Source organism: Castor canadensis, chromosome 1 (genome assembly GCF_047511655.1).
Source record: "Castor canadensis chromosome 1, mCasCan1.hap1v2, whole genome shotgun sequence".
Classification (NCBI taxonomy): domain Eukaryota; kingdom Metazoa; phylum Chordata; class Mammalia; order Rodentia; family Castoridae; genus Castor; species Castor canadensis.
The window spans coordinates 2,797,987-2,812,311 of NC_133386.1; the positions used below are offsets into that span (position 1 = coordinate 2,797,987).

General features: G+C 49.0%; 1 protein-coding gene across 6 annotated transcripts in view; it reads left to right on the forward strand.

Moving 5' to 3' along the window:
- Rps6ka2 (ribosomal protein S6 kinase A2) overlaps positions 1 to 14,325 on the forward strand; it is a 319,159-nt gene that overhangs the window by 290,541 nt on the left and 14,293 nt on the right. For 5 of the 6 annotated variants that reach the window (XM_074070500.1, XM_074070515.1, XM_074070540.1 and 2 more), the window contains 4 exons: positions 2,793 to 2,923; positions 4,670 to 4,795; positions 12,911 to 13,000; positions 13,831 to 13,989. In XM_074070500.1, coding sequence (XP_073926601.1) covers positions 2,793 to 2,923; positions 4,670 to 4,795; positions 12,911 to 13,000; positions 13,831 to 13,989 — 506 coding nt within the window. The remainder of the gene's footprint in view (positions 1 to 2,792; positions 2,924 to 4,669; positions 4,796 to 12,910; positions 13,001 to 13,830; positions 13,990 to 14,325) is intronic. The other variant, XM_074070532.1, reaches the window with a different exon arrangement.

Below are 14,325 nucleotides of genomic sequence, written 5' to 3' on the forward strand. Positions count from 1 at the left end.
TAAGCAGATGAGCCCAATGCACAGCTGGGTTACAGGGCAGCCATAGCAATGTGTCCTGAAACAGCCTCTGTCCCACGAGCTCCTTACATTAGGCTCTGGACACATGGAGGGCATTCTTGTAGTTCACTTTCAGCATCAATTAAACCAAGGTTCAGCTAATATATGTTTCCTGATCGCACATCAGCCACCCGTTGGAACGTGCTGACTGGCGAGATGCCAGGCTGAGGTTTGAAAACCCAGCAGATCCCACAGTTCAGAAAATCCTCTTGGGATCACTGATGGTTGTTTGTCCTTAGTTTTATGTTTCCTTTTCCCTGAGTTTTTGCTCTTACTTAAGTACTGTGCTGACAGTCAGCAGCCCACAGATGAGTATGAAGCACCCTAATTTCTCTTTCCCACCTGTCATTACTTCCTATCTCACCTCACCAATCAAATGTCTTCTCCTCAGACTTTGCTGAACTTCGGCTCTCACACCTTCACCTCTCTCTTTACTTTCCGCAGGGAGAGGCAAAGTCACCTGGTCGTGGGAGGCACGACTTCTGGCCTCTGTTGATTAAAAGTCCTGCGTATTTGATTACAGATTTCCCATTCACTAATGAAAGTGCATCATTTCAAGTTAGCATGGCTCGTTCGTTCCTCTCTCTCTCTCTCTCTCTCTCTCTCTCTCTCTCTCTCTCTCTCTCTCTCTCACTCTTCCTCCCTCCAGTGTGTGTGTGGTCTATGCTCAGCCTTCACCATTGTGTGGCTCAGGCAAGAATTCCTAGAACAGCTCAAGTTCTAAAATGTGAAGACCTCAGGGAGGACATCGAAGCACTTGGGTTTGAGGCTTGCTTAAGCTGTGACAAATCCCTTCACCAAGCTGCTTGATTCAGCAGAATCTCAGTGCAGCACAGGTAGCTTAGGGGGTTTTAAGAGAAGGCAGACCTCAGAGACAGAATTCGGCACAGGCACCCAAACAGAGCAGGAGCCCTCGTCAGGAGGGTTCCATGCCTCTGGGAAACAGCTGTTTGTCAAAAAGTGTGTGCTGTCTCTGCCATCTCACGGTGCACACGCTCAGATTCTAAAAACTGCTCAGCCGCGCCTTGTCTTTAATTAATCTTCCTAGACTAGCACATTAGGAGTTTGTTTACAAACAGTCAGCCCATGTTACATTGATTCGGGGGTCACATGAGCATCTGGCTACCTGAGGGGACTGGGAAGGCCTTTTGTAAGGTGAGGGGTCCTGGGTCTGGTTCCCTCTCTGTCCAGGAGGCTGAAGGCAGGGAGCTTTCTGCTGCACGTGATGGGCCTGCCTCTCCCCCAGAACACACTGCATGGTGCATACTGTCTGCCTGTTTGCAGCCAGGCCATGTCTGGTGCTGAAGAACCTCCCAGCTCATGACCTGCTGCTGGGTTTTGAAGCAGCTGCCCTCACAACCCTGTCCCCAAAGCAGAATACCAAATAACAAAGTCCACATTCCCTCTGCAGATGCCTCACACCCGGCCCACAGAGAGCTGTAGTCAGGTTGTTCCATTCCAAAGTAAAGCGTACAGAGTAGAAAGGCAAAGACTTTCCAGGCCTCTCAGGTACATAAATGATTCTAGAATATATAAATACACACATAAACATTTATATAATTTTAAAAGACATTTTACATATAATATGTATCTTCAAATTTTTACCTGTACTTGTAAGAAAAAAATTGGATACATACTACATTTTATATACTATTGATTTATATTATGATATTACAGGATTTTTTATGTCTTACATATTTTATGCACTTTTAATGTATCAGAATAAATTTAAAATGTATTTTGAACTTTCTCTTGCAATGTGCATGTTCTCCATATTGATCCCAGCTTGGGTTTTTTGGGGGTTTTTTTGTTGTTTTTTTTCTCTTTTTGCTTGACAAGCTCTTAGGGACATGATTCTATGTCAGCCCACACAGCATGTCTCACCTGATTATGACAGTCTTCTTAGAATTATTTACACAGCATCACGAAGCGTTCCAATGTGGATGGACCATGTTGATTAGGACCATAGTTGGGTTGTCCCCAGTATTTTTGTTACGACAAGTATTGCTAAAGCAAATATTTTCTACATTAATCTTCAGTACTTTCTATAGTAACTCTGCAGGGTAAATTCCTAGACCCAGAGCTGGCTCTTCAGAGGACAGGTGACTTTCAAAGTTTAGCAGGCATTGCCCATCCTGCTCTCTCTACTGTAAGGTTGATGACTTTCCTGTCTGCTAACTCCTAAGCTGAGGTGTTCTCCTTTAAATATGTATGAGATCACTCATTTCTCGTGGCAGCCATGGGTGTTTCTTCGTTGATCTCCGGGAGCTCTTTGCATAATAGCTTAGCTTTGTCTGTCAGACATAATGCAAATATTTAAATATATTGCTGCCCACTGCTCCATCATTTTTGTTTACTTGATGATGAACTTGAAACTTGAAATCTTACAGAGCTTAGAAAACTCACAAGGCAGGATATTGTTCCTTTCACACTCCTGCCTTGCCGTGGGCAGTTGCTCCTGCCCACATGACCTGGAAGAGCACAATGCAGGGATGGAAGAAGAGAGAGAGAAAGAGAGAGAGAGATGGGATCATTGATGATCCTGAAGTTTTTGTTCGGGGTATGTTTGCCATTGAAAAATCAGACTATTGGCACCACCCCAAATAAAGTGGTTTCATATGGTTGAGCCTTTCTACATGTCTGTTTTTCCTTCTCCAACACACACACACAGAACACCTGCACACACGTGCTTCTAGAACATGAGCTCACCCAGCTCTGCTGATGCTCACCTACAGACTCTCCTGGCGTCCCCCCGAGTGCCAACGCTCATCACCTGTTCAGAGGATTCAGTTTTGTGGCCTCAAGCCTGGTCCAGGAGCCCTTGCAGCCAGAACTGCACAAAGCCTCAGTTCACCCGATTGTGCAGGTAACTCCAACTTCCCCGTGGGTTGGGCGTGGGTGTGCTCGGCTGATGCTGGGCTCTGCTGACCCTTGTGGGCTCCACACCCTGAGGTGCTGGGCGCCAAGGGTGGGCAGATGGCAGAAGCCTATCTCCCCCCACACTTCCTCTGTACCTTGGTGCTCCTCCCTAGTGATTGAGCCGTCACTCCTGCCCCTCCTTCTCATCCATCTTTGAGGAGGAAGAAAGGGGCCTGAAAAGAATGTCACCACAGATGTCTGTGTCAAGGACCCTGGGGTTAAAACTGGAGTTTTGGACCTAATGCCCAAATGCCTGAAATTCTATATGCCAGGTGTGGCCACTTGCCCTTAAATGCCAAATAAAGAGACATGGTGAAGGCAGAGAAAGGAAGATTTATTACACAGCTCAGGATATGCCATGGGAAGAGGCAGAGAAGCACTCACCCATCTTCAGCCTTCTTTGAGGTATAGAAATGAGTTACAGGTTTAAATAGGCAAAGAACTGGGGACAGAGGACAAAAGGTACACATAGTTAAACAGTCCCAATCACAGGTGAGGTCTGGTTGGTCATTCTCTCAGTCCTTGTTCTGGGAGAGGTTCTGGAGTTGTTATCTGGATTCATTGTCAACTGGCAGGTGGTCCATCCTGAGGAAGGTCTACTGTTGGGGTAGTTTCTGTCCCTTGTCATGAAGATGATAGCCGTCATTCCTGTCTTTCCTTGATTCCAAGGTGGATGCAAGGTGACTTCAAAGAGAATGGATCAGAGCATAGACAGACATAAAATGGAGAACAAATACCATGCTTTTCTCCTGCCATTAGTTAATTCACGGACCCAAGAAAGAGTCAGTGCTTTTCAGCAAAAGCAGTTTGAGCGTCTCTTGTGGGGTCAGACTTTGGCATCATCAAGCCAGTTCCCCACACGGCAGAGTGATTTGTGGGAGCCATGTCTGTGGGAGCCTAGTGGAAGATGACATTTTTTTGAAGAGTTCTCCACCATTCAAATATAACTAGAAAAGGAGAATGATGAAGGGGGTGAATTCAACTATGATATATTGTAAGAACTTTTACAAATCTCACAATGTACCTCCAGTATAATAATAATATGATAATTTTAAAAATGAGAATTCTGAGAAGGAGTGAGGATCAAACTTAGTTAAGAAGTTACTATGTGTGTTTAGGGTAAATTGGATGGCACTGAGTTTCTACAGTATTTCTCTCCCATGGCCTTGTGGGAAACTGTGGCGTGTGTAATGTGGATGCTTGATGTGACCAATACTGGGGCTTTTGTCTCAGTTTCAGAGTGGGTGGTGGAGACTGTGAGCAAGTCATAAGCAGGCTGTGACTCAGACATCCTGAGGTCAGACTTCTAGGCCCATATTTCTGTGCTGAGTCTCACTCTGGAAGCAGGCATCAGAGCCACATGTCCCATGTCCACAAATCCTTCTGTGTGTTTTGTTCTGTGCTTTCAGCTGTTCAGATCTTTGGGGAAAATGTGGCTGTGAGTGGACACAGGATGTCCTGGTGTCTAAACGCTAAGGGTCAGAGCCCAGGGAATCAGGGAAGCTGGGATTTAGATCTAGAACATTCACTAAGTAACTCTGTGACCCTGAGCACAGGAATCCTGTAATTCCTGAGCCTCAGTCTCTTCAAGTTCACAAGTGCTCAGTCTGTGCCCGAGTCCTGTGTGCATGTGGTTGCGTGTGCCCCTGCGTGAGAGAGTACTGAGAGCTGTCCTGTCTGCACCTCTCTGCAGCAGTTACACGGGAACAACATCCACTTCACCGATGGCTATGAGATCAAGGAGGACATCGGGGTGGGCTCTTACTCCGTGTGCAAGCGGTGTGTGCACAAAGCCACGGATGCAGAGTATGCTGTGAAGGTAAGGCGAGTGCACCTCGTGAGCAGGGGTGTGTGTGAGCACTGTGTGTCCAGCAGGCATGTGGGCCCACGTGACATCCCTCCATCCACCTGGAGGTAACTGTACCAGTCCAAGCTCTCCTGGGATGGAGTTCAGTTTGCCTTGATAAATTTTCAGTTGTACGCAACATGTGGGAACTGACCACGCGTAGTAGGCTTATGTTTAACACGTGCCAAGAATAACAGCTCTGAGCACCTAGAGTTGGGGAACAGGCATAGCATTTAGCAAAGGAAGGAAGAAAAGAGGAGATGGAAAAGGAAGAAGGTAGAACTAAAGGAAAATATCAGCTGGTATTATTTACAGAAACTTGGGCAGCACGCTAGTAATTTGCTCTCAACCATAATCCAATTTGGCAAGCTCTACATAGTAACTTTAGCCTCTGTAATTGTTGCTGGGTTAAATATTTGATCTGGGATCCAAAATGCCAGTTTCTAGAGTTTTCTGGTTGGTACAATGTGGATTAAAGCCAAGGCTCCCAGCTAAAATCCAAATCTAATATGGAGTCTCTGCAAGACTCCACCACTTTCCCTCAAGGCTCTAGAGGGACAGGGTCCAAGCCTGTGCCACCATGGCCCAGCTGTTCCAACTTGTTCCCAAATACATCTGAAGCATGTGGTGCTGCCTGAGCTCTGCAGACAACATCTGGGGAGAGACGGACCTGCCAGGGAGGCAGGGGTAGCAATAATTTCCACCAACTGTGACTTTCCTAAGCTCCGGAAAGATCGCTCAACACAGTGACCACATGGGATGACCCTGGCCAGCTACGCTCACCTACAGCTCCACTGCTGTTTTGTGAAAGCAGAAGTTTCTCAAAAGGTGTGTATCAACTGAGGGCGATTACCCATGTAGCACCTCGGACTACAGAAATTCTCAGCCTGGTTAAAAAAAAAAAAAAGACCACAGCCAGAACAGCTCAGGATCCATGGTTTTTGACAGATTATCTTTAATTTCTCAAAGAACAAGGAATGTTAGAATGTAGAGGAATGATTAACTTTTGAGTCCAGCCGATGCATTCCCTGTCCAGCCTGCCCAGGCCCTCAGAACACCAAGGAGAGTCAGGCGACATATCAAGGGTAAACTTCCTGGGGGCGTTGTGACGAGCCTGCAGAAGGACACTACCTTCACAGAACAGCCAGGGCCGGGCAGCATGGCCCAGCCTGGGATGTTCCCAGGGCCTGAAATGTAGGGACTTTCCTCTTTCTTGCTTTGTTACCTCACCCTGGGGGAGTCCAGGGGGACTTGGGACGTCCAGGTGCTGGGCCCGTGTCCACTGTGGTGACGGTGGAGAGCAGGCCTGCGTTCTGCCTTAGGGAGTCTCGTTTATTTTTTGAAATGTGTTTCCCATTTGCTTTGTAATGCACGTGCTTCTCAGAATTTTCTCTGTGTGGTCCATTACTCATAGGAATTCTTCAGCTTGTCTATCGGGTGACCACAGCAATCCTAGAAACAAATACGTCTGCCAGAGAGCACAGAGAAACAAGTTCCTTGTGTGGCCAGCTGGGCAGCCTCTGCGCCTTCCAGCAGTGGCGCTACTGTGGGCTGCTCAGCCAGCCATCCTGTGACCCAATGACATCCCATACCCCGCTCTCACGCAGAGGCGCCATCTGAGGTGGGCTTTGTTACAGGGCTGTGACTGTGTCCCCAAAGATCTTGCTGAGACCACACCCTGTGGAAGCTCAAGAATAGCACCCCAGCTCCGGAAGAGAAGCCAGATCCTGCAGCTCCCGCTGGCGGTGGAGGAGAGAGGCAGGCCTTCCTGTGTCTTTTTACAAGCCTTGGCATGCTTGGGCAAATGTAGCTGATGGACATGGAGGGAATCCCCTCACCCTTTTGGAGATGACATTGGTCATAATTTATCGTCTGGAAGATGCTTACATCACCCAGCACTGGACAGAGACAGACAGTGGAAAACTCTGAGCTTCCTGGGCAGATGTAGCTGAGGGCCCACAAATGCCCAGAACCCCACCACTGTTTCAGAAGCAGTCTGAGCTGCTGTGGACCTGTCATTGTGTTTCCTTCAGAGACAGAAGAGCCGGCAGTTTAGTGACAAATCGCTCATGGCCCATTTATCAACAGAGTTCTGGTCACTGTTGCATCTTGTTTCAGCCTTTTCCAGGAAGAACATAATGGGAACATCACTGGCCTTTTCTCTGTTGGATGATGACTAGCCCCTGAGGAGCAAATCCCCCTCCTCTGAATGGAGGGACTAAAAAATAGCACATTGCAGTGCGCTTTCTGATGTGACAGAAATCAGGAATGTGGCAGGTCATTGTGTATGACCTGGATATCAGCTCAGTGAATGTCCTCTGGGGCTCAGTGGCTCAAATCCATGTACCACTCAGCTGCCACGTGAATGGTTATGGACTGAGCCATCAAGAGTCCCCCGCAGCTCAGGTATAGAAGGGGACCTGCTTCATCGTGAGAGACACCTGGGTGGAACAAGACAGGGACTCCTCATCCAGAGAAGTGTCCCCATGCTCAAAAACGTCCCCATGGTGTAACAAGTGGAGACAGGATGCGGTTGTTGCTAGTGACCAGTGATGACTGGGACTGGGACACTGGCTTCTGCCCAGGGTCGTCATCAGGACACAATGGGGGAAGCACTGTGGTTTTCATAGCTGAGGCAGGGGATGCTGTTGCATTGGTGTGTGCCATTGGGGATGCTGAGTACCACCCCTCACACCCAGTCCCCTCCACCCACCCATAGTGTCGGGGTGCAGGGTTGAGAATGCAGACAAAACTTGGGGGATTCTTTTGGAGCTGGAATTGTCCTTCATTGTTTTTGGTGACTCTTGGCAGTGGGATGACAGTCTGACAGGAGCTCAGTGCCCAGGACAACCCCTCACTGATGACCTCGAGCTGTGACTTGGAATGCAGGTCCTTGTGAGAGGAGGTGAGCAGCTCCCTGCCTCTGCAAAGGTCAGGCGCAGGCTGAGGGCACAGTTGGAATATTGTTATGTTTTGCATTATTTCCAAATTTTACAGGTTTTTAATCTTCCCACTGTAATTGCTCTGTCATCCTATAAACTACATTTAAATTAGATTTAAGCCAGCTTTCCAAAGTACATTATTAGTCAGCAAGATTGCTGGATTTGCATTTATTCTCAGCTTCTTTTTAAATTGAGTCTGCTGTCTGCTAGGTGCTGTACCAAGAGTTTTGGTGATGGCTGAAGTGAATCATCAGTAGCTGCCCTCCTCCCCTGTCTCCCCAGCCCTCTCCTCTGCCTGGAGTATGTTCTCAGCTGCTCAAAGGTCTCATGAAGCCTCCTTTATTCTTGTGCCTGAAAGGCTATTCCTTAGCTCCTGCAGGCAGCTGCCTGGCTTTCAGAGTCTGTGCAGGGATCAAGGGTCTCCTTACTGGGGAGATCTCTAGACTGTGCCCTCGTAGTGCTTGTCACCCAACCTGCTTTGTGGCTTGGATACTGCCTGTGTCCACACCCCTGCTGGACGTTAGCTCCAGGGAGCAGGAGCCTCGCTGGGTTTCGCTGTCAGTCCAACAGTTGAAGAAAGCTGTAAGGAGCATGAGGAAGGAGCAAACTGAATTTTAGAAGACTGAGGAAGATGCTTCTTATCATTGTTCGTAACAAATAACCAGCTTTACTTCCCATATGGATATTTTAAGTCAGCACTTACAGAAAAAATTGTTCAACGGAGAAGGTGTCTTATTGGTTCTGCAGCTCCCTGTGTTCAGGGAATCAGTCCCTTTCCTTCGTTGACACATTGACGTCTTTTTCTTGCACACCTTTATTTATGGCAGACCTACATCCCAGGTGAGGTCACAGGCCTGCTCTCAGGACACATCTAGGGATGTCATCGATCACAGAAGCAGAAGCTGTAGCAAAAGTGGAATTAGTTAATAGTCTGACATTAATGCGGCTTACTGTCATTTGTCTTCAAACATGCACGTGGGCACAGGCACACAGATCCTCTTCACTGAGTGTCCAGAGGGTTGGCGTGAGAGCTACATGTGATCAGTGGCAGCCATGTTTTCCTGTGAGTAGCAGCTCCACCAGCTCTCAGCAGCACACTTTTCCGTTATTACAGGTCTTAGTTTGCTTGAGCAACAGAAAATAAAGATCCTCCAAATTGTTCCAGAGCATGTGTCACCAGTTCTTAATTATAGGGCAGATGTGGCCGCCACACACAGGACAGGCTAGCGCTTGCTCTCCCCGAGGAGCTGTGATTTGAATTCACACCAGGCTGTCCGTGTAGAACAGCATTTGCACGTCTGCGCTCATTTCCGTACTGTGTGTGTAATTTGTCAACCAGAAAGGAAGCGAAATCAAGACAGATGCTTGGCCTCAATAAAACTTATTTTTAGAAGGACTGATTGGCATGGAAATTTTAATTTTTTCCACCAGGAACACACTGTGGTTCTTTCTCTCTGTCATTTGTTTAAATTAATTTTACAGGAGAAAGTTTCTGTTAGGTGTTTTCAAGTAATTACACGCTCTACTTACTGCCTTGCTTCCGAAAAGAAATGGTTCCTTCCAGCAAGTCAGAGGAAGCACCCTGCCCAGGGAGCATCGTGAGCACACACGCTCTCCCAGTCCTCAGGGCCACCTCCTTCAGTGACTCCCTGGGAGCACTTCTGATGGTGGAGAGAGGCAAGACGAGGAAGATGGAGAAATACAGACAACAAAAAGGAACAGGGGAAACTGTGTCAGCAGTGGCACAAGTGCATCTGTATCAGCTTCAGCAACCAGGCGTGACTTTGTCCTTAATATGTGCCTGTGTACCTCATCTGCCAAGACAGACCGATGTCCTGTGCCATCCAGTGTTAAATCACAGTCCCTACGTGGATGTGCACACACCTTGGCTTGGCATTTCTAAGGACAGTAGAGGTACACATTGTGCTACCTGGTGACGCCTAGGGGCTACCTACCTGCTGCAGTGACCACCACCTTGGGTTGTGTCCTTTCCCACAGGAGATGAGAATAAGAATGAGACAGAGAGGACCGGCCCCACCCCTCCCTTCCTCAGGGTCATCAGTGTTGACCAGGATGCCCTGGGAGAAAACCCCCCACCCCCACCACCATTTTGTCACCTGATAAAGGTTATAAAACAATGTAACAATTCACTTCTGCTCTAATCGGGAGAAGCCTACTCTACAATGAAGAAATTCACTGACATTTCCAAACCTACTCCAGCCATCCCCAGGGCCGTGCCACGCCTCCCACACTGCAGACAAAATAAAAACCAAGCAGAAAACTTTTCAGAAAATTTGTAGAAAACAGCAGCCAGCACTTCTGCCACCATCAGGATCAAGCCTGGATCTGAAAGATACAGTCTCTGTGTATGGGATCCACGAGGCCCAGGCAAGCTTGGAAATAACCCAGGTTAGGGGAGGGCAGAAAGCCAGCGTGTGAGCAGAGTGCCTGTTCCAACCACAGCTCTTCAGTGGGACTTCTCTACCCACAGTGGTCTCATTTCCCCTGCACACCCCTTCTTACTCCCCTGTGGCTGAAAAGTCACATCCTCCAGGCCCTGGCCTTGCCTCTGGGCTTCCAGGAAATCCTTCAGGCGTGGAGGGAACACAGGGCCTTTCTAGTGCCCACAGTGACTGGATCAGGAAGGACGGGCCCCCTGCAGCCCTTCTGGTCCTTCGGCCCTCCAAGGCAAGGACTGCCCATGGTAGCTCCAAGGGTCTGCATGTCCCTTGTCAGTTCCCTAAACTCCTGGTACACTTCAGCCACCCCTGAGTTAAGCCCTCCTCAGACAACTTTGTGTGTGACATCTAGTTTGTTTTCTGGAGACTTTAACGGAAACACCTTCTACCCAATGTTACTTTGGACATCACCCTGCTCCGTGTCGTCAACTTAACAAAAATATGCAAGTGGTGTTTCAGTGCATCAGTGTGGAGGCACAGCCACTTGGTCCCCTACCTGGGGTTATCAGAGTGATTGCATTTTGTCAGTGTCATAAGAATAGCTCACTTGTATTAAGGGCTGTCTGTGAACCAGAGCACAAAGAGATGGACACTTGTCCACTTAATCTTAACAAAGGACCCTGGAGATGCACACTGTTATCCCATGTTTTAGAGACGAAGAGCCTGAGGCAAGGAGAGGCTGAGGTATCTGCCAAGACCTGGGAGTATATACAGTGATGCCAGGGCTCAGCCCAGGGTTGGTGGGGCCCCAACACAGCCTCACACATGCAGCCCTCTACGGGAGCTGAGCCTCCAAACACTCAAGTTCAGGTGCTGGCAAGAGAGGTGGCCCCAGACTGAGCTGCCACACACTGTGGTGTTCTCACCCCTCGTGAGCCGCTTCCACTCCTGAAAGGGAGTAGCAGAGCTGTTTGAGCACTGGTCTCCTCCACGTGGTGCTCATGCCCCTGTGGACCCGGACCCAGGGCCATCTCTTCATTTCCTTCACCTAGAGAACAGGCGGTGGATGGTGTTCGAGGTGCTTTGAAGTTCAGCCAAACAATTACATGATTTAAAAAGGTTTACGTATTACGTTTAAGATATAAACATCAAAGATCCATGTGTGCTCAAGAGTGTGTCAGATTAACAGATCAACAAGACAGCAGCTCCGATGTGTTGAGGGTGAATGTGCTTCATTCACGTCTGGACATTCACATCAACTGTTACTAGAACCTTAAAATGCTTTTCAAATGTCAGTGGGATCTTCAGGTGAACTGTCTTTAAAAACGATCGTTTCTAAATAAGAGCTTTTCTTATGACTTACAGCAAAGGAGCATATAGGAATAAAACAGATGCAGGTGAATAGACAAGGCAGTCATTTCTAATCCCAGGTGCTCTCCAGAATAGTCACATTTTTGAATGGATAAAACATATTCTCATAGCTCACTATTCAAAAATTACACAGGAGACCTCAAAGTCTCCCCAGGTGCCTGTCTCCCCTCCCCACAGAAGCCATGGTTATTGACATTTTTCTCTCCCTTCCAGGGTTATTTGTGATGCTCCAGGAAATGACTGTGTCTGTTTCCATTCCTTTCCTGTTTTTAAGACAAGTGGCAAGTGGCAGCTTAGCCTGCACTGGAGGAGCACCCGTGCTCTCTGTATCTTGACAAGCAGGTGTTCCTAGTGGAGCAAAGGCTTCCTCGCACTAGTCTGCATCCTGCTCCCTTGTGAGGGGACCAGACAGACTTATGCTAACAGCCTACCACTTTATCATGAAATCGTCTCTGGAAAAATGAATCTACTACTAAATTTCAAAGTCCATGCATGCATTGTAACCTTCTCAGATTGCAAAGCTCCAGGCACGGAATGTCCCCGGGGAGTCGAGCCAAGGTGCTTTACAATCTATGGGACTAGAATGCAGGGGTCTCACAATTGTTGTTAAGAAGGTGTTTCTAATGACCTCGTTTCCCTCCTGAGTGGTGTGTGCAGTGTGTGTGCTGTCAGCTCCTCACAAATGCATTTGCTCTCTGCACCAGCTCCCTCTCCATCAAAGTGGAGCCAAGAGCATAAGAAGGGTGTCTCCAGAGGTGACAGCCACCCCCACCACCAGTAACTCCATTTCTGACACCTGTCATAGGAAGCCATCCATCCTGGGGCTAAATCATTTCACCTGCTGTCCTAAGACATTGGGTACAAATGCTGGGCAGTAGAAGGAACTGTGTCCCAGCCCAAGGGCAATCCAGTCCGTGCTCCTTTCCCAGCATCTCCTGGTGAGCTGTCCCTCATTGTGTGGCTGGTGTGCAGCTCACACAAGGAGGCAGAGGCACTTGGTAGTTGGAGGCTTATTTGAAGAAGCAAGTTGAGAGCTCAGGCTGTGCAGGCAAGTTGAAACAGGTTCTGTCACTCATTTGGTGTCTGTGTGAGCCCTCCACACTCACCATCTGCATCCAGCCTTATGCTATCTTAAAATTGGTGTCTGAAGGCTGGACCCCTCTTTTTAAGATGTAATTCTCGTGCCAGCTGGGACAGAGGGGACTGCCCCTGAGTTTCCAGGCAGTTTTAGGAGACCCAGGTGGAGTATGAGGCTGGAGGGGAAGGAAAGGCAAGTGGCAAGGCCTGTTGGGGCCAAATGCACATCTGAAAGGGTCAGAGACACATCTGAAGAACAGTGCCAAATGTCTCCCCGTCAAATCCTGTGTCTGTTCCAGATCATCGACAAGAGTAAGAGAGACCCTTCTGAGGAGATCGAGATCCTCCTGCGGTATGGCCAGCACCCAAATATCATCACCCTCAAAGACGTAAGCAGTCCCACAGCCGCCGCCCCACCTGTACCTCTTGTGTATTAGGCACACGTACACACGCACACCTACCATTTATTTAGCACATGTTCTCTGCATGTCACTGGTGTTCATAGAGCCCAGCAGTGCATGCTGGAGCCAGTTCCACCCAGCATCTCTGGTCACTAGTGACTGGTCACCCCACCTTGCTGGACCTGTACCGTGTCTCCCAAATCACATGACGTACAAGTATAAAAAAGGAAGTGCCTGCGTACATCACAGGCAGGCATGTCATCCATTGTCATCATTCCTAACTGTGACAGAGATGGGGGGCAATCAGAGTGAGGGGAGGACTCGGTGAGTCTTAACTCAGTTTCACAGCTTCTCCTGTGTGCTCTCTCTCTCTCTCTCTTGCTCTCACTCTAGCTCTGTGGAGCAGTTTCTGGTCCTTGTCCCTAGTGAGGGGGAGGGAGCAGGAATCAGTCATATGGAAGCGGCTGGCTGAGAAGTTCACTGAGCCCCTAACGCTCCTGGGGTGCAGTCTGGGTCAGGGAAAGAAAGCAGTTTTCCCCTCTTCCCTTCCAGCTAAGCCCCGTCACCCCACTGTGAGCCACCCTTCCCTGCCCCCAGCAGCAGGATGTCAGAGCTGTTTTCTTCCTAAGCAGAGTCACTCCAGTGTGCTGGAGTGGCCGTTCGCCACCAGACAACTTGCTCTTACTCCACACCTAGGTCCTGGCCTCTCCCCTGCCCTGTCAGAGTCCTTGCTCTTTCACAGAGCCAGCGGCCTGGGAAGGGCAGCTGTGGTGCCAGGCGGCTCTCTGAGCTCGTGTGCACCTCCTCTTGGCACCCAGGTCTATGACGATGGTAAATATGTGTACCTGGTGACAGAGCTGATGCGTGGCGGGGAACTTCTGGACCGCATCCTCCGACAGCGGTGCTTCTCGGAGCGCGAGGCCAGCGATGTGCTGTGCACCATCACCAGGACCATGGACTACCTGCACTCCCAGGGGGTAAGGCCAAGGCCACAGTGGCTGTGGACAACAGGAGGCTGGGGGGGAGGGGCAGGCAGAGACCATGGAGGGGTCATGAGCTCCTCCAGACCACAGTCTGTCTGCCTCAGAGGCTCCTTGGCTGAGGCTCCGTAAGTCAGACTAAAGACAGATAGATGGACAGAGCAGCAAATGCTGGGGCAGACACATGGTTGCTGGTGGACGACAAGGGCATGTGGAAAGGCTTGCTCCATCAGGGCTGCTCAAGGCCTAGACAGTCTCAGCGATGACTTCCTCTGTAGTAGACTGGGGAGAAAGACAGCTTTATGCATTCATGCCTGCTTTTGGGAAAATGCG